The following is a 23,287-nucleotide window of genomic DNA, read 5'->3' as shown; positions in this document are numbered from 1 at the left end:
AATAATTCCCAAAGTTTCATAAGTAGCTCTAAAAAGAAGATTTTTGGTAGTCAGAAGTAAATAATTTCAGTAATCTCTAAATTCAGAGATCATTTCATCAGTTTGACACAATGACTTAACTTCAATATAATTGCATTTGAAAATATGAATAATAGTATTGGTACACTGGATTTTCTCCTGTCATGCGCCCTGGGCATGATGTTCCTCTACATAAGGAGAAATAGCTCATAGAGTATAGTCCATCTTACAGTGCAGCTGAAATGAAACACACAGTTGTTCAAGCTCATACTTTCAAGCACACCATATTTTCAAATACAATCGGTGTCTTCTTAGTTGTTTTTTTTGTAGCCACCATCCTGCTCTCTCATTTGTGTCTCTACAAGACACAAGAATATGTTTGTATGTTTTCTTAGTCTAGTCAGCCTAGTTTATGATAGCCAAACGTAGCAATTTTATCCATCGGGTTGCCTCTTAATCACCACACAAACAGACACACACAGTATGTTGCCAGTGAGTTAGTAAAATGTGTACTCCCGGCCCCCAAAACAATACATGGAACCATACAAAAATACAACCAGCACAGGGGCCACAGACGTGTAAGTATCCACACAGAACACTTTTTTTTTTTTGGCTAAATAACTCCCAAGCATGAAGGTCATACATGTGCTGTTGATGTGTATAATTTGTATGCAAATATTAATGTTTTTATATACTGTAAATGGATGTGTATGTACCTTTCAGTACTTGCTGTTTTGCATATGTGTATGTGTGTGTGCGTCTGTAAGCGCATGCATGTGTGCGTACATGTTAAACTCACCAAGGTCAAATATGCATTAAGCCAGGCATGAAATAGAGTCATAGCAGTAGCTCCACAACACTGACTATGATGAAGACATCTCAATGCTAATGGGGAGATTTATTGACCCCACAGGCACAAGGTTGGATGTGTGTGACAGACAGATATAAGGACGGAGCTGGGTGTGCACAGCTAGTGTGTGTTGACAGTGTGAGAGAGGGGGATTGATTTGAGTAAGGTGTGTGTGAGTGCGTGTGTGTGTGTGTGTGAAGGCCGTTTATGCTGTCGGTGAGTGTGTATGTTAATGCAGTCCTTCATGCTTGGCAGTGTGCTATATAAAGTTCCCTCCTCCCACCCTGTGACTTTATTAAGACTCAGTTATGGATGACTTCGAGTCAAAGTATCACTGTGTTAGCACTTAACTCCATCTTCAAAACTAGTGTGCCCATCTTTCTACCTTTAAATCTATATTGTATACCCTTTTTCAAAGAGAGGCAAAATGTTCCCATTTAGCTCTGTAGTCTTCCAGGATTAAAAGCTTAGCCTTTTTGTTACAGTATATGTAATTAAATATCACAGGCATGACCACCACTATGTTCATCATATACTGCATATTATAAATTTAGATTGCTTTAAATTAAATCTCACAGTCAGTTATGATTTTTTGCATGGCCATGGTTTGGCCTCACAAAATTTACTGACATCCACAATATTTTTTTCCAAGTAATATAAAAGAAGTGGCTTTATTAGCAGCAACCGAATATCTGTATTTACAGAGATATAAAAAATCTAATTCTGCTTTTATTCATTCGGCATGCATCGGCCAACACAGGCACAGTCACTGTAATTAGAGTAGTCAAACTATTATTCAAACGGAAATTGAAATTATGCTAAACAATACACACTATTAAAATATAACCATTATTTTCTACTTGGACATTTGTAGTTGGAAAGAAGTGGCAGACATGCCATTCTTGCTTTATTCTATCCCTATCTTAGTCCACTGTTCCGCATAACAACGTAATAATGCAACTCATTTTACATTCATTAAATACAGCATTTCATTTTAAATATGCCTACCATGATTCAATCGTTTTCTTCTAGCTACACATCCTAGCATGAAGAAACATCTGTTATATCAGGCATGTCTTTGTAAATGCACAGTTTCTTAAAATGCAAATAACACATTCTGCAAACATTACAGCATTAAAGGTCAAGAGCTGGAAACACTCTCGTGCAGCTTGGAGACAGAAATCTTAGCAGCGAGCATTTAAAAAAAGTGAGAAAGCTGTGGCTGGTAAGTTTATCTCTCTAGTTCTCTTCCTCTTTCTGTCTTTCAATGAAGCACAAGGTCAAGTTCAACTCCATTTCACTGCTGCACAGCCTGGCCGGTGAAATTCTCTTCGGTATGGATGAAAAATTGCTCAGATATTTGAAACACATTATAGCCGGTAGAAGAACAGTAAGCCGTTAACATAAAAGATGGAAAATACAAGTACAACTGAGCTGTCAAGGGGAGGAGGGATGAAATGGAAAGCAAAAAAATCATAGAAATGCAGACAGCAATCAGTGGATGAAAGAGTGGAAAATGAAAAGAAATAAAGAGATCCCTTGAGCCCAAATATGTCTGCCAGTCAACAAACGATGTATAGTAAAATTGGCCTTGAAGGGAAGAGGGTACACATATGTTTGCCCAAAGGAGTCAGGTCTTTTACCATTACTTGCTGCTAAATGGCGCTAATATTTTTCAAAAGAACAGAAGACTTAATAGGTCTGGTCTTTGCCTATTAAAAAGCATAAATATAACACATGAGATGATTATAGGCAACTGAACGCATCAATTGTGCTAGACTTTACCCATCTTATGATCTTGTTTACCACCTTAAAAAAAAAACACTTTACAGTATTTTTTTTCTTTTGGTTGACACAATGGCAGAGTGGTTAGCACTGCTGTTGTATAGTTTACATGTGTCCCTGTGCAGGTTTCCTCCTCCCACAGTCAAAAGGACAAGCATGTTAGGGTCAACTGCCAATTCCAAACTGGCTCTTGGTATGCATGCGAGTGTGTGGTTGCCTGCCTCTCTATGTTAGCTCTGTGATGGACTGGCAGTATTTCCATGCCTTTCACCTTATGACATGGCAAGTCTGTGGATGCATACTTTTTTAAAGCCTTAGTGGGTCTGAGTGATGAGCGACAAAGGATAAAAATGACAGGGGAGAAAAAAATTTAATATATTTCTTAGATAAGCATCATGTCATTAATTAAAGTACAGTTCGCTGATTGTGACTACAAAATCAGCTTAGAAGACTTTGAAATCCAGAAGAGAAGAGATGAAAAGAATGACAAAAAAACAAAAACGGAGAAGGAAAGGGAAATAAAGGGCGATAAATGACGGAAGAGAAAGAGCACCAGCAGAATATATATCTACTGAGGGTCACAGAGATCAACTGGTCTAGACAGTATCCCAGCAGTTTACCTCATTTCACCTCCCTTCTCATGACACAAGGCCAGAAATCACTTATTCACAAACTCCTCATAACTGTGTGTGTATGTGCACGAAAGCCTGCCTCTTTAGTCGAACAGAGATAAATGTGTGGGTGGGTGTTTGTTTGTACATGAGTTACTTAAACTGTGATCTGTGAAGTCAGCACACAGAATAGTCGGCTTCATGAGAATTTCTTATTTAACAAAAATTGAGTCTTATCTTATCAAGTTAGCAACTGAGAGAGAAAGAAACAGGTGGCCAGAAAGCTTCTCCTACTTCTCTCTCCAGAAAAAGGAGGATCAACTTCAGATCCTTGTTTGCTACAGTTCGCTGTGTACTGTTATTCAGTTTGTTAGTGTTGATGACTTTTGCCTGATGTATTGAAATAAAAATTAAAGCTAATAATATGTGAGTTATATTAGTTAAATGTCTTCATTTCGAAGCTGTCAAAAATCACTTTTGTCAGTTACTCCTGATATAAGAAACCACTACTAACAATAATATTATTACTAAAAATAATGAGCCAACACATTCTTGAATCCAGCCTACCAATCTGAAAACGCAATATGGCAGCAAAGAGGTTTGTTGGGGTTTTTTGTGATAAAACCAAATACAGATTTAATCTCACTGGGCCCTTTCTATGTGAAGTTTGCATGTTCTCCACATGTTTGCGTGGGTTCTCTCCAGGTACTCCAGTTTCCTCCCACAGTCCAAATACATGCAATTAGTGGGGTTAGGTTAATTGGTGACTATAAATTGCCCATAGCTGTGAATGTGAGTGCGAATGGTTGTCTGTATCTGTGTTAGACGTACCATCATTTTGTGACCTGTCCAGGGTGTACCCCCTGATCCTGATAAGGATAAGGGCTCCAGACACCTCAGCCTAGTTTACATGTCCTTATTTTTATCCGCACCCTTTGATCTTCAGAATGCCAAGAAAAATAAATAAAATAAAATAAATCCTGGAGATATTCCTACTATGCATTTTCCAAAGCTCATTTGCTCATTGCATGTTCATCTGAAACCGTTTTTTTTTTATTTCACATTGGTATTTTTAGTATGTTCCTATACCCTTTCACACTAAGCCTTACTGAATGAAGAAAAAAAACTGAAAAGGATGCAAGTCATTAAAGCAAACTGAGCCAACTAAATGCCAAAAAGGTCTGGTATGCTGGGTTTAGCTGTGGCTCCCCAGTCAAAAGGAAGTATGTCTGAGAGACCAGCAGACTTGAGTATAAGCTGTGTAAGCAGGCAGTCAAGATGTGGCTGAAAAAGAGCACAGAGGTTCAATCTGCCTTAAGAGCATAAGGTTTAGAAAAGCTTTCTCTCAACCCTGCACTCACCTTCAATTACCCAGCAGTGCCACATTATGGCCAAACAAAATGACTACCATTAGCCATAATCACCTTACATGCAGCCTGATGCTATGCTGAACTGGACTGGGAAAATAATTGGCCCTCAGTAATATGGTTGAAAAAAAAAAAAAAAAGAAGAGATATTTCCAATACGAGCAGGGCTGTGGATAGAAAATATGTGCTCTTTGCACAGGTGGTAACTCTGGACGATCATCAACTTTCATTGTGCCAGCAGCACGGTTGCTGTTAAGTGTTTTACTTACTTGCACTGCAAAATATTTTTGGGGGAAATGTCACATCAACAAGGTCTTTGGACTGAATCGGTTATTTCAGTAAAATATGCACTGAAAAAAAATCAAGGATTCTCATCTTTTCATTATGTTAGTTTGCTCAAAATCTTTTCAGCACTTTTCCTGCGTATCATTTTTTTGAACAAAGATGTCCTTCACTTGTATGTATTGGCCCTTTTCAATCACAGCAACTTTTTAAGGGACCTTAAATTGTTCGTTAAAATGGAAGAACCTAGCTCTAAACTTAAACGCCATAAAGTACGGAAGAAAGTAAAAGTCCAGGTGTTAAAAATATGTTAGGTACACACTGTTCTCAACAAAATCTACATTACACATTGTAATGAGCCTTACTATACAGCAAGAGTAGAAAAGGTACTGATAAAAAATACCCCAAAACCTGACATATTTACAGTTGCCTATAGTAATGTGCTACTTCCACCAGGGCCAAAAAGGTGTCCTCCGGTCATCTTTTAACCACTAAGGCTGTGCTGTACCCTGATCATGATTTAGGGGAGCAAATTAATATACTGAACAAATGATCCGTTTTAATGCACTTCTGCCTTCAGTCAAATTCAGTCAAAGCCTTTTGAAGCTGTAGCCTTCTGTTGATTTGAGTTTTCCCAACTTTAAGGTTTTTAAAGGCAAGCAGGAATATGCAAAGGGGAATTTAAATTACAGATTTTTATTGTCTTTTTCTTGAGCTCCTATGCGTCTGTGTTTGTCATAGTATTTGTGCAACTGTGTGTACCTAATTAACCGCAGAAAGCTCCTGATCCATGGAAAAACATGACTTCTGTGTTAACAGCAGCAAAGGATTGTCCTTGGCAGGGTATAAAAGGCTGACACTTCCTTTGTGAACTGACAGAGAACAGTGTTGCGTAACCTCTTAACATACATCAGTGTCTGACAAATTGATTTTTAGACAAAAACGTGTTTGCACATAAAATGCACACTATGCCGCTGTGGCTTTGTACTGATCCACAGGATTTATGTCGCATCAGTGTTAACACTGTGCTGGGTGTATGTGCATATGGATATTTGTGAGTGTGTACTCCGTGTATTTGTAACTTTGTGATGTGTTCTTGAGTCTTGATCCATATATTTGCATTTTTGTCTATATCGTGCAACAAAAACTTAAGGAGAGAAACAGCAAGGTTGTGTGTGCATTTCTATGGAATACCCTTTGCGGAGCCAAAAAAACCACCTGCGTCTAAACACACATGCCCTCCTGCTGCCCCAGAAAGAAACAAAACAAAGCAAAAAAAAGGAAAAGAAAGAAAAAAAAAGCTTTTCTTTGCATAGTGGATTTATTCAAGCTCCTTTTACTTCCCTTTGATCCTTCAATCTCTATGTCTCTTTTACTGTCTTCTTAATAACTTTCCCTCTCTCTCTCTCTCTCTCTCTGCACCTATCTCAGCTCTTCCTGAAAGCTATTGAAAAATGACCCTCACTAGCATCACTGAGGCTCCTGCTACTATTATCCATTTTGAAAAGCCTGAATGGCATTGAAATGTATTTAAATGTAGGAATCTTACTTTTAAAGTAATATGATTTCTATCCATTTATTATAGATTGAAGTTCAGCTGCCTTTAGAAGTCACCTAGAAAAAAAGGAACTATTGGACTCATTAGAAATTAAAGTGTTAAAGTGATAATGTATGACTAGAGGAAAATTATTAAACGGGTATTTTAACATTCAGTCTTGCAGTGATTTATATGTACTATTTGCTGTGTGCTTGGTCAAGTTGGTTCAAGCGTAGCTTTCACATTGTTTTCCTGTTTTGCAACAGAGGCTGTTTTGTTTGTTCTTTAAATTTATGGTCAATAGAAGACATCAAAAGTGTGTGGATTTCTTTAAGTTAAGTTAGGGTATTACAGACTGAAAATAATGAAAACACTGCCATTTCCAATATATTTAAAATCATCTTAGAAAGTTAGTAAAAGAATGGAAGTCTTCTGACCACTATGCTTACAATGTATAAATACATTGAGGTTATTATTGCACTATTTCACAAATGACTTTAGTAAAGTCAGTTGTGTTAACTAATAGATGCATGTCGACATGGATTAAATGGGAAAGAAAACTTATGCTAAAATGGAAGGTACTGATTCATATTGTCTGGTTTATTTCTATTTTTAACGTCTGTATTTCCTATTCCTCTCTCTATCCTCTTTTTTCTCTTCTACACTCTGCCTTGTTACCTTGGTTAATGATGTTGATGATAATAACCTAAACTGTTATGCTTAGCAGGATGTGCAACCAACACCTACACTGCAGCTATATGATGACTATAGATGACATTTATGCAGGAAAAAATAAAACTTTATTAAATCCAGGAAACCTTTTTTTTCATTTCTTAGACCTTAAAAATATGTAAGCTGTGCTATTTATTTTTTCGCTGGATGAAATCTATTTTTTTAATATATATTTTGTGTATTAATTGTAGCGGATTTTTCTTAGAGTAATGATCAAAGTTTCATTTTACATCCCTTGATTTTCAAACTGTAGTAAGAACAGATGGTTCCATAAAACACTAATGTCATACCATGAAGATGTATGACAGTAAATTTGTGCCATTGCACAAATCGCTCAAGCATTTGTTTGCATTCTGCTTCATCATGCCTTGATGTTCATCGGCAAATGGCACAGAAACCTCTGTACCAACTGCATGAATTGCAGAAAAGAAGCTCAAATACATTAAAGTTGGATCACTGCTATAGAATAAAAGTTATATTTTTCTACAACTGTCTACTTTGCTTTGGTGAGGTTTTTTAGGGCAGGAACAGCACCCATTTGCAATCTTCCTAGCAAACTACAAAGAAATGGGGTTGGCTTTTGGACAATACTGCGAAAAATGAAAAATAGAAACAGTGAAAAAGAACGGAGAAACTCCACAATCAAAAGAAAGAGCGGAAAGAGGAAGCAGAACATTTGGAGAAAAACGAGAACACTGGCGAGAGGAGGTGTGGCAAGAAGAGGATGAGCTAGGAGCTGACTGATAACTATAATCACATAAAACAAACTTTCCTGTAAAATCCTTTGCATGTGCAGAATGTGTGAGACTGTGTGAAGTGGTTCACTTATGCAAAGACAAGCTATACACAGACGTCACACTTTGGCAGTGGCTTGAGCCAACCTTCTTGGCAAAGAATGTGTCAATCTGGCCAACAGAAGGGAAGAGAGGGAGGAAATGAAGAGAAAAAAACAGAAAGAAGGTACAGGAAAATGGTTTTGACATTTCATTCTGTCCTTGTGTAAATGATGTGATTGTGTGTGGACACATTTCTCCTAGCGTGTGAGTACAATCCCCAAATAGCTCTCATAGGTGTGATTAGTTTTACGAGTGATTTACAAAAGTTGTGCTGTTTTCTCAACACAAGGGGACTCAAGTTCATTTCAAGATCAAGCACAAAAAATAAGACATGCATTTTTTCTGCTTCATGTATCAGTGCAATTAGCAATAAATTGCATATTGCAAACATTAGTACATCAGATTTATGCCTTGAGAAAGGAAACTCATAGAAATCCAAATTCTTACCTATAGAAGTTGTGGCTGGAACTGGCTCTTTGGACACTGCAAAGATATTCACAGTCATAAATGAAAACGCAAGTGCTCAGTTATGAATAGCATTCACTTCGATGTAAAATTAAAAGACAGACAGACAGATAGTGTGTGAGGATGTGTGTGTACCTGAGTAGTAGGAATTCAGCAGGGATTTGCTCTGCAGCATCTTGCTTCCTTGCACTGAGAAGGAGCAGGGAGAAGGAGAAGCTGGGAAGGAGACAGAAAGGTGAAAAGAAGGTGAAAAAGAGAATTCAAAACAATAAAAAAGGCAGAAGATGAAAAAGGAGGATGCGAGAGAGAAAGGGAAAGAGAGAAGGAGGTTAGGGTGGACAAGGAGAAGTAAATGTAGACAGGAACGATGGGGCAGAATGAAGAGGAATTTATGGTAGGTAAAGGAATAAGAGCAAAAAATATATATAAAATGAAAAGTTGTACAGTGAAGTTTTAGATGAAACAAGCATAAGAGTAAGAAAGTGAAACATGCAACATGAGAAGGAGAAGAGGTACATGAATCAGGAGGTTCAAAAAGAAGAGGGTCAGGTTTGATAAGAAAAAAAAAGCAAAAACATAATATCATACGACATGAAATTTTTCAAAAAAAAAAAATCCACAGAAAGACAGATCAGTATCCTATATTCAGCAGTTCAGGGGGCAACTCAATAAAACTAATGGCACCATTATAGCTAACAATATTGAATTTTGAGGATAACAGGGCTTATATTCCAATAATTGTGCACTAAAGTCTGGTGTAAAAACGAAGCCGAAAAAGACCAATGGATAGGAAGATCACAATTTGTTTTAGAAAACACAATATAAGCATTCTGTAGGATTTATGATTTATTTATATTTATAACCCATACCAATGATAGTAGTTTGGACTAAAACAACATTTTTAAAGAAGTCATTGATAAGAAATTGTAAACACAGTACTTGCATGTGCTAATTTGACCCTTCCTGTCATAGGTGCCACCCTTTTTGTAGAGCTTAAGGCGAGAGAGAAAGGTAAAGTCTAGAGCAGGGGTGGGAAACTCCAGGCCTCAAGGGCCGGAGTCCTGCAGGTTTTAGATATCAACCTGGGTCAACACACCTGAATCAAACGATTAGTTCATTACCAGGTCTCTGAAGAACTTCAACAGATGCTGAGGACATAATTTAGCCATATAAATCAGCTGTGTTGGCTCAAGGACACATATAAAACCTGCGGGACACCGGCCCTTGAGGCCTGGAGTTTCCCCACCCCCGGTCTAGATCCTTGTTGGTTTTACAGATTATTAGCTGTATGTGCGGTGGCTGTGTATTCCTGCTTTGTTGAAAGCAGTGTGTTTCGGTCATTTAGCTTTTTGACTTACTTTTCAGTTTAGTGAACAACTCCTGGGTTTTGTTGTTTTTCTTTTTTTTAAAGGTGATAGCCGCTTCTCCGTCTCTTTTAGTTTAATTAGTAATAGAAATTAATAAAAGCCTTTAATTGAACAATTTTGCCTCCCTGTCTCATTTTTTTCAACCTGGACACGTTTTGTTATTTTCACACATCCCTTGAAAAGTAACAATAGTATTCATGTAATTTGTCACTTATTAGTTGACAATTACATATGTCTCCTAGCAATACACAGAAATATGAACGGTGAACTCTGGACACACAGTTATCACTCCAAATGAGAGTGACAGATCTGTCTCAGAATACCCTTAAATCCAGTGCATAACAGCCCAGTTACAGATGGAACAAAAGCATTACAGTGCACTTTTTAGTTTACTGAGTTTTAGTTTACTAAAATTCTTGTAACATTCTGTCTCATCGAGGTGGTTAGTCAAAATTGCTATTGCCAGTTCAAATTGGCCACCATGGGAATAAGGTCAATGAAGCAAAGCTGAAAGTAGTTTAGCAGATATGTCATTGGTAATAAATGTGACTGACCACTGGGACTTGGTTTATTAAATAGTGACTAAAACCTATAAGTCCTTGCACATACACTATACCTTTCACATATACACAGAGACTTCTAGGGGCCATAAATAAATGATATCTGGGATAGACAGAGGCCCACATATAAACAAATACAATAAGACAAACCCTAAGGGGAGTGCTGGGAGACTGACTGTTACATATTATATGCTAGCTAGCCTGTTCAATAATCCACATTATATAGCATAGCTAACCTACACACATAATATCTCTTAAGACCTTTAAGCATATGGGTGCACATGTTTATGCTCACTCAAAGGTGACTGTTCTTTGTCTGTAGCCACTCGGCTCATTTACATGTTAGCATAGACATCACTTATGAATGTGTTTGTTTTTTATTATCTGTGAAATTTGATGGTCTAAAGTGAAAAGGTTCCTTTTATGTTCACTGAGCAGATCACAAGATAATGTGCATTTATTTTCCATCTTTTCCTCTGTAACTCCTGTTTTTTTCATCTCTACATTGTTGCTGTTTCTCCTATGTCATTTTTCTTTGGTTTCCCAGATACATTCCATTTGTATTGTTTATTTAAGCATATAGTAGTTATATATTATATTTGTAATTAGTGCTAGTGTTAGATTCCATCCATCTTCCAGGGGCTGGAGTGAGTAGAGCGAGAGGCAGGGTGCACCCTGGACAGGTGGCTTGTCTGTCTCTGGGCTCACACAAAGAGACAGACAAACATTCACACTCACATACATACCTAGAGGATATTTAGAATCACCTGAGCCCACTAATGGCATGTCTTTGGATTATGGAAGAAACCTGGAGTAGCAAACCCACAGAAACAGAGAAGAACATGCAAACTCCACAAAGATTTGATACGTTTTTCTTTTTAAACACAACAACAACAACAAAAAACTCTGCTGTCATTTTGCGGTTTCCAATGGGTAAGGTGGTTTCAGGAATCGTCTCTTACTTTAGGAATATTCCTGATAACCAGATTACTATGTAATAATGAAAGTCCTTGTGAAACACCAAGAACAGATTCTATAACCAATGTGTGATATTCTCTCTTCCCAAATAAATAGTGTTTATTTAGAAAAAGTGGCAGTAGACTAATGTCCTAAAAAAAATGGATGGATGATGAATCCCCATTAAGCACACATGCGCACGTGCACACACACACACACACACACACACCCCACTACACATCCATTCACCCGTCCCGCCTAATTGTTATTCAAACTATGATACTCTGTTTGCTGTAATGTTTTTCTGATACAATGGCCCAATTTCTCTACTGCTGATTATTTAAGTTTCGTCTTCTCTCTCCATTGTCCTCTTTCCTCTGCCTATTCTCTAGTCTCTTCCCTATGCTCTCCTCTCCTAATACCCCCAAACAACATATTTTCTCCTCTTCTATGATAAAATCCCTCACGTCTCATGTGTACCGGCACTGTATGCTAATGTGCCGGAGAAAGAAGCTCAACTTTAATACAGTGAGGAGTGTACCTGCATACAAAAAGAAATCTGCTTTGGCAGCAATGTCCTGTGAAGTAAGCTGGTGACTGGGTGAAAACGCAATAACACAAAAAGGTTATTTGCCCTGTGAGGGTCCATTTCCGCAAATATTATTGGGTCCCCTATCTTGTGTCAGCATTTTTCTCTGTCTCATTAAGACTGAGCTTGGATTGGTGACTATGGTGCGTGTGTGTGTGTGTGTGTGTGTGTGTGTACAATTTCTTTATTTCTTTTTCAAATATTCACAAGACACTGTAAGCACAGAACAAAAAAAGAGAATGAGTCATATTGTTATATGTGTAACCTTGACAAAGTTTTGTACCATCTTTCCTAAGCTCACAAGGGGCAAAGTCAAGTCTGTTTTACATATCCAAATCTTCATTTCACATATTCTGAAAAATTTCATAAAGAAATTCAGTTTCAATGCTGAAATTTTGTTTGGCTACAGGGAAGGTCTAGTAAGTTCTCAAGAAGCAGAGGATGTCAAGCTTCTGTCTTATACATTCAAAAACCATAAACATATTTATAGACCTAGGGTAGTTGTTTCTAATTGAATAAAGGGAATTACAGTTTGGTCCATAAGTTTTTGTTTAATAACATATTTCTTTGTATTTATTGCCTCCGTGCAATGACTGCCTGATAGACATCACCAAATACTATTTCTGCCTTTGAGATACTCTGATTGGTCTTTAGTGCATCCACCATCAGCTGCAGCTTTTTTATGGGTCTTTCTGCCTTCAGTTTCCAGCTTCCAGATCAGGTCATTCACTTGGCCATTCAAAAGTATCCCATTTCTCTTCCTTGAGAAAATCTTTGGTTGTATTTGCATTATGGTTTAGGTCATTATCTGTTTACACTGAGGTGCTCTCCGATCAGTTTTTCAGCATTAGGCTGAATCTGAGCAGAGACACGTACGTACACTTTAGAATTCATCATGCTACTTTCATCACCAGTTAGATTATCAATGAATACTAATAACACGGTTCCAGCGACACCCATACATCCCCCAGCATGCCTCCACCCACCAGATAATGTGCTATGCATTGGGTTGGTATGATTCCACTCTGTTATTGGGTTTTTCCCTCTAATGATGGGCTTCTTCATTTGCGTCAGCATCTCTTTGGACATTATACTGAAACAGCTACTAAATGCAAGTTAAAAAGTTGGAATCAACTGTAGAAGTTTTTTTAAAATCTTTTTCTCTTTCTCTTATATATTATATATCTTAACTAAAGTAATGAGGGAACAAGCCTCACCTAGCCATAAAAACATTTAAGTCAGTTGTCAAATTACTTTTGAGCCTTTGAAAAAGTGAGACTGTGTACGAATCGCTGCAATTCTTAAACAATACATCCAAAGCATGTGTTTAATCCCTTGAATTAAAGCTCAAAGTCTGCCCTTCAATGTCATCTGATCAGTTGTTTTAAGGTGTACTGTGTCAGTAAACTGGCAAAATTACAAAAAAAATCATTGTCATTGTCCAAAGACTTGTGGACTTATGGCTGATAAAACATTAAATGTCAAGATGAAGGTTAGCTCCTTTTTCTATATGTTGCAAATGCAAAAACTAATTGCAAGGTCTATTTGAAAGCAAGTAACCTCTCAAAATTAAAACATCACCTGCTAATTTTACAGCATATATAGGTCCTACACTCCAGATAAAAGTGGTCTGCTTTAAGTATTTTCAGTACAAAAACATTATTTTACATCAAAACTGCAGCACAGACAGTTAGAAAAAGAGTGCAGGCAATTACGTCCAGCATTAGCTTGGTACTTAGTCCCTCTTCACCATCCCTGGCTTTCAGTGGTCAAGCACTCCCAAAAGGCCAGCATGACATTTTCAAGTGAAAATGCCCTCCTGAGAGGTCTTGTCTAATTACATCAGAATGACACACAGTTTTATAAAAAGCTGGGACTACTCCCCAACAAATCAAGGCCTGCCAACTCTCACAAGATTGTAGTTGAAATGTGTGGAATATGCTGTGAAAGAGGATATGCACACTTATACTGTAGTGTATAAAGCACCACATAAAGGGAAAAAATAGAGAGCTCAGCTGAAAATTGTTAAAACAGCACTAAGTACGATGGAGGCTAGTGAAGCAGCACAACACACTATGGGTGAAAGACGGCCATATGGAGAGTTTTATTATAAAAATGAAATGTCCACTATTTGAATAAATGAATGTGACAAAATGATTAATGGTACAGAGTCCTAGCATATGCATATTTTAGGGAGTGACAAGGGGAAAAGAAACTTTATAATGTGTAAGTTAACTTACAGAGAAACAGCAAATTATTTTAATCTGTGGGGTTTTTGTTCTTTTTTCTTAACGCTTTGCAGAAAGAATACAATGTCTCGCAGACATGTTGAGTATTGTTAATAATTCTTGGTATACAATTGGATAGCACAATGTAGTATTATATTTTCCTGTAAAACAACATTAGGGTGCCATTTAAAGCTGATATCTTCTGGATGCACGTTAGGGCTAGAACTGTGGAGCATTTTGACTTACTGAACCCATTGAGGTCCTGGTTGGAGGTGGAAAAGGGGTCATCTTTGTGTAAGGTGCTGACTTTAGTGGTGCTCTTATCAGCTGTGGTGACTGGACCCATCTCCCTCTGCTGAGTGGAGCTGCTAGCAGTTTCCTTCTGCTTTTTGGCCAACTTTCTATAAATGTTCAAAAACATAAAAACAAGGATACACAAAGATGAATTATTCACATACAGAAATGCATGCAATTCCTTACATCCACATGCAGTGCGTAAACACAAAGGCACATATGCAAAGAAATATTCTTTACGGAACAACAATACTCTTTGGAAGATGACTTATGGCGAGAACACTAAGAAAAGAGAACATTTTCTTCATTATATGCAGTGACTTGAAACAAAAGAGAATAAATGGTGATATAAGAATGAACAGTGAGTTCTGAGCACTATAGTGTAGGCAGAGATACATTTCACAGCAAATATTATATAAAAGATATATTTTTGAAACTACAGGTCAAAATGACTAGGGATATCATTTTGACATACAACGTAGTTTAAGTTTACACAATAAACAGAGAAATGCTGGCTATTTTTAAAAATTGCACCACATTTAAAATTGGATGTGCTCGCTTAGTTATGACAAACAATGGAATAATGAGTAGTTAAACCCAATCAGCAAGTAAACATGTGCATCTGCATCATCTTTTCAAAAGGTGTGTTCTACCAGTTTACACCAACAATAAAAAAAAAATTTCTCCATATCATCATTCTAAGGGGGTTTTTCCAAAAATTGAAACTGTTTCCTGTTGAAAAATGAGCAAACTGCATAAAAAAGCGTTTTACAAATGGCCTATGTATGTATAGAAAAGCCTTAGAAATTACAGGGTAAGCTGTTATTTTGTCCCCTCTTATATTACTAGAGCAAGGGGAAAAATATAGGTGATCTGATTCAATGTGGAGAGGTTGACATTCAGTACTTCTGGAACATGTGGGGCTTCTAAAGTGACTGTATATAATGGTAAGGGTAGTTATGCAGTGACTGCTGATGAGATGCCCCTTGAGTGTGAATGTATCCTTTGATATTTTTTCTTCCACTTATCTGCCACAACGCCCATCTGTTGGCCATTTTGCATCGACTATTTTGAGTTTTGCCTGAACCTTCAGCTTTAGGTCCACTGAGAGACCAGATGGTAGAAGTGACAGAAAACCATTACAATCTGACATTGTCCAGTAGATTCACCAGAACTAACGGAAATATCAAGATAAAGCGTACTTTTACTATCATATCCTATACAACATGATAATATAGTGGTTAGTACTGTAACCTCAAAGCAAGAAGGTTTCTGGTTTGAACCCAAGCTTGGACCTTGTTGTGTGGAGTTTGCTGTGTGGGTTTCCTCCTGTTATGCCGGCTTACTGCCACAGTCCAAAAACTGCTTAAATTCATAGAATAAAGTACTATATAAAATAAATACAAAATTAAATACAAAATTTTGTTGATGACTTATAAATCTCTGAACGGTCAGGCTCCAGAATATCTGTCTGACTTACTGCAGCTTTATATGCCCCCTAGAGCTCTAAGATCAAGTGATCTTTTGCTCTTGGCCACTTCTAAGTCGAGGCTGGTTCACAGAGGTGACCGGGCATTCGTGGTTGTGGCGCCGAAAATGTGGAATGATTTACCTCTCCAGAAGGCCCCGACCGTCAGTCTTTTCAAATCCCATCCTAAAATATATTTTTACTCATTGGCTTTCAACACCGCATGAGAGTTACCTATTTATCCACTTGGTCATCTTCTAAAAACTGCTCCCAAAAAATGACTGATGAACACAGAAGTGATAATTAACGTGCTACTTTAAATATCAGTGTGACATATTGTTCTCTAGATACAGAACAGTTCGACAGTGTGACTTAAATAAGCTCTGCAGTTTGACTCATTTCTATATGAGGAAACTCTTGGCTTGGACATCACCTTGACTAGACAGCTGTGTCCAAATCCTGACCACTCTCCAGACTTTGTGTGTCATTAGGAGCCCAGAAGGCTTGTCAAATTTTAAAGTGTGAAAAAGGCTAAAAACATGTAGTCTCATTTTCCCTGGATTTAAAAGACTTTAAAAGACTAAAAGAGCTTCACTATCAGAATAATTGGATACCAAAGGCTACAGAACATTAAATTATAAAATCAGAAAATATCTATTTCGCAGTGTATGTTGTATTTTGCAAGCATTTGCCTTTAAGTGCCCATGAACAATCGATTCACATGAAGTAAAACAATAATACCGTGATTTAAAACAAAAGACAAACAAGGGCATTTTGTTGATGTTAAATATGTTTAAATTGTATGAATCATTGTGCATTTCAATTAAATGCACTGTATATTACTGGAAGTAATTATAATTAAAATTGAATAACTAAATGGTACACGGGTCAATCTGTCTGAACTAAGAACAGTCTATTCATGGGAGAGTAGCCAGACCTTCATTACCTGCTTGATTTGGATGCCGATAGGCTCAGCAGAATAGCTGCCCTTTAATGTAGAAGTGTACCTTTTTATATTGTTTTGATATAAAAAATAACCTTGTGGATGCGCTTTAAACCACAATTTAATTGAATTTACTTTGAAATCAAAGGCCCAAGTGATCTACTAAAGGAAACCTGTAAATTGTCTACACTCGCAAAAGAACCATTTAATTTTGCAAAACACTTATAGAGTGTGATATTTATTAAACTACTCACGCCAAATACTTACTGAAGAAGCTGCTACATGAGGTTCTCACCTGCAGTCAGGAGTCATATCCAAGGACACTTTGCCATGAAGAGGGACCAGGGATCATACACCCCACCCTGTAATTACTGGACAACCAAGTCTACCACCTGAGCCACAGACTTACCACATTGTTTGCTTTTAGATCCTAAAAAGGATACTTTTTTTTGGCATATCCTTTTTTCCAATAGTGTCTTAAAAAGACAGCAGAAATGACTCCATGCCATGTCATTGCTTCCACCATGGCTGACAGATGATCTTGTATGCTTCAGATCATGAGGCATTACTTTCCTTCTTCATACATTTCTCCTCATATATTTCTCAGTGTTTTCTAAGTGGTACCTTAGTTTGCGAATGATCAACAAACTCTATCGCTAACATGTATTTCAAAATAGAGTAAATATAAATAAATTTTGCAGATTTGTCCTATAAAATTCCTCATACTTCTTTCTCTGAGTTTTCGAGGAGAAAAACCTCCTTCAGAATCCACCAACACAACTTTCTGCTTACTTTAAGTATCTGAGATCTAGTCACGAATGGTATATAGTGGGCTGTGTACAAGAAATGGTTATAATAGTTGGATGTGTATGTGTGTTGTTGTTTCTATGAGTAAACGCTTGATCTCCTTGATATCTGTGTATGCACTGCAGGTGCTGGACATTCAGTGTTTTTGGCTGTGTCTAAGTGTTACATGTGTCTGTTGTATTGGACTGTTGGTGTACACTGGGCAGTGAGTGGGTGTGTTCCTAAGTGACTTATCACGAATCCGCCTAATACGCCTGCTTACACGTGTCTCTGAAAACCTGCAGTGTCTTGCACAGTCACTCTAAAAGGCAAATATAGAAAACACAATGTCACTCATACCTAGAGTGAATAATCGTGGGTCTTACTTACTTGCTACAGGATTGTTTCACTACTATATGTTGTTAGTGAGACATGAAATTAAAACTATGTACTCCAAAAATATGTCAATAAACATCCAAAGGACAAACTGAATCTGTTTCTTAAGGGCAGCTGGCTAAACAGCATCTATAAAACATGAATTTAAAAAAAATAGCTGTGTGTGTGTGTGTGTGTGTTGCATTTGTTAAGCCCACTAAGGGTCAGGAAGCAATAAGTGTGAGGTCAAAAGCGAAGGCAAGATCCCTTTTCATCCCCATGATTCCATTGGCTAACAGAATAATACTAAAAATAATGTTTGTTTGTGACTGAGAGAGATATGTAGAGATATGAAATTAAAGCAGTAAACACATTATAGTGTGTGTGTGTGTGTGTCTGTGTGTGTGTTTGTTTTTGAGAGCCTGGGATCAGATGATGAGCTATAGTTGCCCTTAAGCACTTAAGCCAGGGAGAGAAAGACAGAGAAGTAAAAATCAAAGACAGATGATAAGCCAGAGACAGAGCAGAGGTGAAAAGTGAACATGAAAAAGGAGGAAGACGAATGAAACAGCTCAACAATAAAGAGGCAATAAATAAAAAACAACAACATAAAAACAAACGAGAGAGTGAGATGAACGATGTTCGAAAGAAAATTTTCAGGAGAACTACAAGAGAAAAGAAGGAATGACCTTACAAAGTTTCTCCCATAATCATTTCCTTCCATCAACCCCAGGTTCAACCTTGCTATGCTCCACACCAATTTATAGGCGACAGAGCCTCAAAACCTCCTGTGTGATTGGAGCTTAGAGTGGCCTATTCCTGACTATCTGACTGCACTTTGACAGAAAAGTGGGCAGAGATGAAGAGGAGGAGGAGGAGGAGGAGAGCAAAGAAAGGAAAGCCAAATAAAAAAAAATGAAGAGAAGGAGAAAAAAATAAGAAACGGGAAGTTGAGGAGAAAAATGAAAGGAAAATAAAACCGGGATAGAGGTGGAAGATGAAGAAAGTGACAGAAGTAGAAACAATGCAGCAAAAGCAGGCATGAAGTGGAAGGAGAAGTAAAAGCAAAAGCCAAAAACCTGTAGTGTGTGAAAGGCTTCCCCACTCTCCTCCCCGCTCTTTCACCAAACCTCGACCTAGCACACATTCATACCAATAATGGACTCATTTAAATGACAAATTCCTTGCATATTCTAAGTGGCACTGAGCACGACATAATCCTTCTTTAATGAATGTCACGGTGGCAGTTCATTAAGTACTAAGGTTACCCTGTCGAGTGCAACCACGGCAAAAATCATGGACTTCTTTGTGGCCACAGCGACATTAATTGTAAGCTGTTTGATAGGTTGATAATGAGAGATGTTTGGCAGAAATGTCTTTTTTTGTGTGTGAGTGGGAGAAAAGATACATTATAATAGAGAGACATGAGATGAGATGAAATGAGGTGAATCAATGCATCAGTAGATATCGTCAGGATAAAGTTTAATTCTTTCTTATTTGATCTATTAACCTGAGCACTTGATGGGTCCTTTTCCAAAATGCTGTATATGTAAAATTCATTACCAAAACTCATTGCTAATTATATAATAAAATACAAAAGTTGCTATCCAGGGAGTTAAAGTTTAGCTGAAGCTCAGGAGGTAAAGCAGGTCATCTACTGATCGGAAGGATTGTGGTTTGATCCCTGGCTCCCCCAGTGTGCATGCCAAATATCCTTGGGCAAGATACTAGCTCCAAGTTGCTCTTCGATGCATCCATCCATCCAGAGTATGAATGCGTGGGAAAGTGCTTGTGTAAATGGGTGAATGTGGCATGTTGTATAAAGCGCTTTGAGTGCTCCAGGACAGTAGAAAAGCTCTGAGATATAAGAATCAGTCCATTTACCAGTATATTGTTTTCAAGATAAGTAAGACCGTTAATTTGAAATCAAAATGGTAATACAGTACAGCGGTTTCCTTCCTTCCTTCACCTTTTAGACATCCATGTCTATATTTCAGTAGCAGAGTTACTGTTTTGACCCCATGGACGAGATCGCTGACACATAGAAAGATAATGGCCAAAAATGTTTAAAAGCACCTTGTACATTCTTATTCAAGTTTTTGTGAAAATGATTCATTCTTCAATTTTCAGAAAGCAAACTCTGAACTGAATTTATTTCATGGCAGCCAGTATGGCTTGTTGATACAAACTCATGCCAAGAGAATTGCATTCATTTTAGTTGAAGCTTGGCAAGTGATCACGGCAACCTCAAGGCGTCCAGTCAAACATGGGAGACGCCATTTGTTTCTTTTGTTGAGTGAGAACTTCTGTATTATGGCTAGAATGGCGTCAGCCATTTGGTTGGCAACTAGATAGCTCAAATATCCTCGAGCCATCCCCAGCCAGTGCTGAAGTCAGACAGGCAGTCAGTCACTTCAGGATGACAGCAGTAGCTCCAGAGGAGGCTGCAGGCGAAGCCCAAACAAACTTTCATCTGCGTATCACAGGATTTAGAGACAGACCCAGCAAGGGAGGGAGAGATTGAGGGATAAAAAGAGAGGTGAAGAGAGAGATAGAGGTTGAAAAGACAGAGAGTGAACCAAAACACACAAACACACACTACAGGATTGCAGGAGTCTTGTGCAAATTTAAATCCCCTTCTCATCTAACAGTAAACCTCCTTGGGCTATAACTGTGCATCTATGTATATATGGGTGAGACTGTCTGTGCATTACAGCCAATTTTTAAAAACAGGAAAAATGTATGTGTATTTTCATCTTCTTAATTATTAATTACCCCTTTACTACATATTTAGTTGTCATATGTTATGTTTATTTGTATGTTTCCATTAGGGCTGGGGGATATGGCCTCAAATTCATATCGCGGTATAATTTGAAGCATGTGCGGTAACGATATATATCGCGTTATATTCTTTTCTTCTGTATACCGTATTTTACGCACTATAAGGCGCATTTAAAATCCTTTAATTTTCTCAAAAATCGACAGTGCGCCTTATAATCCGGTGCGCCTTATGTATGAATTCTGGTTGTGCTTACTGACCTGACCCCGATTTTATGTGGTACACGGCGCTCAAAAATCTGTCAAAAAATGTTTTAGTACAACTTTGGTAAGCTACGAAGCCACACCGATTGTCAGAGCATTACGGCTACCGTAGTCAGGAGCCTCGCGGAGTAATCTAGGTCCAAAACTCTGTCCGCTTCAGTTCCCAAATTCAAACAGACACTGCAGCATCACTGGGAGTTAAAAACTGTCTAACTTCTTTCATCTTTAATAAAATGGTCAGCATTGCTGCTTTACCAGGTGTAACAATTAGGTTTAACATCCAGGCATCCATGAAAACAGAATTTATTAAATCTAACGGAGTTAGAAGTTAGCAGGAAGTTAGCTTGCTAGTTTCCACCTAAACATGAGAGAGATTTCTGAAAAAATTAAAACGTACAGCTCTGCTATCACTTCCAACATAAAGGAAGACAGAAAACTAAACAGCAGTAACTTTTTTAGGGTTGGGCTAGCTGGTATATAATGATGTACTACGTGATGTTAGCATAACATAAACAGTGAAGCTGGAGGATGAATGCTAACTTTTTTCCACTTGATAAAAATTTACGTGAGCGTTCCTGATGGTTAGGGACAAATGCAATCGCATGGCAGGATGCTGTAAACGGACCAAACTTCAGTCAGGAGAACAACTGAGATAATCCATCCACAATATGAATTTAATCATTAAAATACAGCAACAACATGGGAATAGAGCAGCTGCGAGAGAATTCAACATTAATGAATCAAGGTACGGAAATGGATGAAGCGCAGTTTTTGGCTTTCCCCATATTCTTCGTCTCCTTGCTATTACTGTCGTCTGGCATAATTTGCATATGATATTGCTTGCAGTTGCTGCGATGCTTTCGACCAAAACAGGCGCAGCTTGATGACACCATCAACATGCACTATCGCAGTAGAGCGGTATAGTCAAAATCTCTACCGTTGGCCACAATCATATCGTTTCTACCGTATACCGTTTATACCGCCCACCCCTAGTTTCCATCATATCTTTTCTGCTTGTAATTGTATTTAAATTGTGGAATTTTGATCTTTAGAGGTACTGATAGTTATAGTCAAAAGAAAAATGCCAAGAACTATATTAGGTTTGTGTGAGAGAGACTTTTCTCAAATTCAAATATTTCATATAAATCAAGGTCTTCATGCATTTGTGTCTATGTGTATTAATCCAAACTGTCGTCTATGGACAATCCTTGAGTTCCTGGTTACTCTATCAGTCTGTGTGTGAGCTGTACATTTGTCCGAGGCTGTTATTGTGGTTTGTTGGTGTATGATTTTGACTATTGTTACAAGGATTATTCTTAAGATGTCTGCTTGTGTCTCCACTGACATATTTATATGAGATTCAGCATGGCAGGTCATGCTCCTTTTTAATTAAACACTGTCACGAGTGTGCAAAAGCAGAAAAACCACAGTGATGGCTGCTGTCTTTCTAATTGTGCCAGTTTCATACTATAAAAAAGCAATTTCCAGTGGGTCAACAAGCCTCAGGGGGGCTGTTTTAAAAAGAAGTGTTGGCATATGATGACTTTTCTACTCAGTTAGGAGCCTGCTGGAGATCTGGAGGAAATGTTCAGATGCTTTGAAGACAGCTGCAGAAGTGAAGAGTTTTAGAAATTCTCAGCAAGGATTTGTGCAGGAGCTTGGGGCAACAGCGTGCATGTGACTGTGCAGGTATACTGGTGCGTGTGTGTGTGTGTGCCTGTACGTGCTTCTGCGTGTATGAACAGACAGCTATAATAGTGCCTCATTAGAACTGGTTAATAAGGAAATAGCCACTTGGTAGAGAAGATAACAGTGAATTACATTGACCTTTTAGGGTGAAAACACTTTAAGAGACGGGCCGTGCAAACAATGCAGATGAAGTCTGGCTGAAATTTACCCTCACTGCTAAACTCACGCTGTAGTTAGTTCAGCCACCCAAAAATATATACTCAACAATGAGAAGAAGTCTTTTCATAAGGAGTTCATATTTTGTATAGTGTTACTATTACATTAATTACACTATTACATTTGGTTAGTCAGTATAGCAGGTGAATATAACTTGTGAATGTAAAGCAGAATGGTCAGAAGTATTAGACTTCTTACATTCCAAATATTTAATAGCAAAACTATTTGAGCGCAGTTACTATGCAAAATGTACATACACAGTAAACTGAGGTTAAAATGTATATCTCCTT

General features: G+C 37.8%; 1 protein-coding gene across 14 annotated transcripts in view; it reads right to left on the bottom strand.

The window, feature by feature from the left end:
* The window catches only part of ptprt (protein tyrosine phosphatase receptor type T), a 294,849-nt gene that overhangs the window by 55,813 nt on the left and 215,749 nt on the right, over positions 1 to 23,287 (bottom strand). For all 14 annotated transcript variants that reach the window (XM_025907164.1, XM_025907166.1, XM_025907170.1 and 11 more), the window contains 3 exons: positions 14,431 to 14,585; positions 8,619 to 8,699; positions 8,466 to 8,501 (listed from right to left, as the gene is read on the bottom strand). In XM_025907164.1, coding sequence (XP_025762949.1) covers positions 8,466 to 8,501; positions 8,619 to 8,699; positions 14,431 to 14,585 — 272 coding nt within the window. The remainder of the gene's footprint in view (positions 1 to 8,465; positions 8,502 to 8,618; positions 8,700 to 14,430; positions 14,586 to 23,287) is intronic.

Source organism: Oreochromis niloticus, linkage group LG5, assembly GCF_001858045.2.
Source record: "Oreochromis niloticus isolate F11D_XX linkage group LG5, O_niloticus_UMD_NMBU, whole genome shotgun sequence".
In the NCBI taxonomy this organism is placed as follows: domain Eukaryota; kingdom Metazoa; phylum Chordata; class Actinopteri; order Cichliformes; family Cichlidae; genus Oreochromis; species Oreochromis niloticus.
Note: the sequence above shows the minus strand (reverse complement) of the source record. Positions and strands in the feature narration are given on the sequence as shown.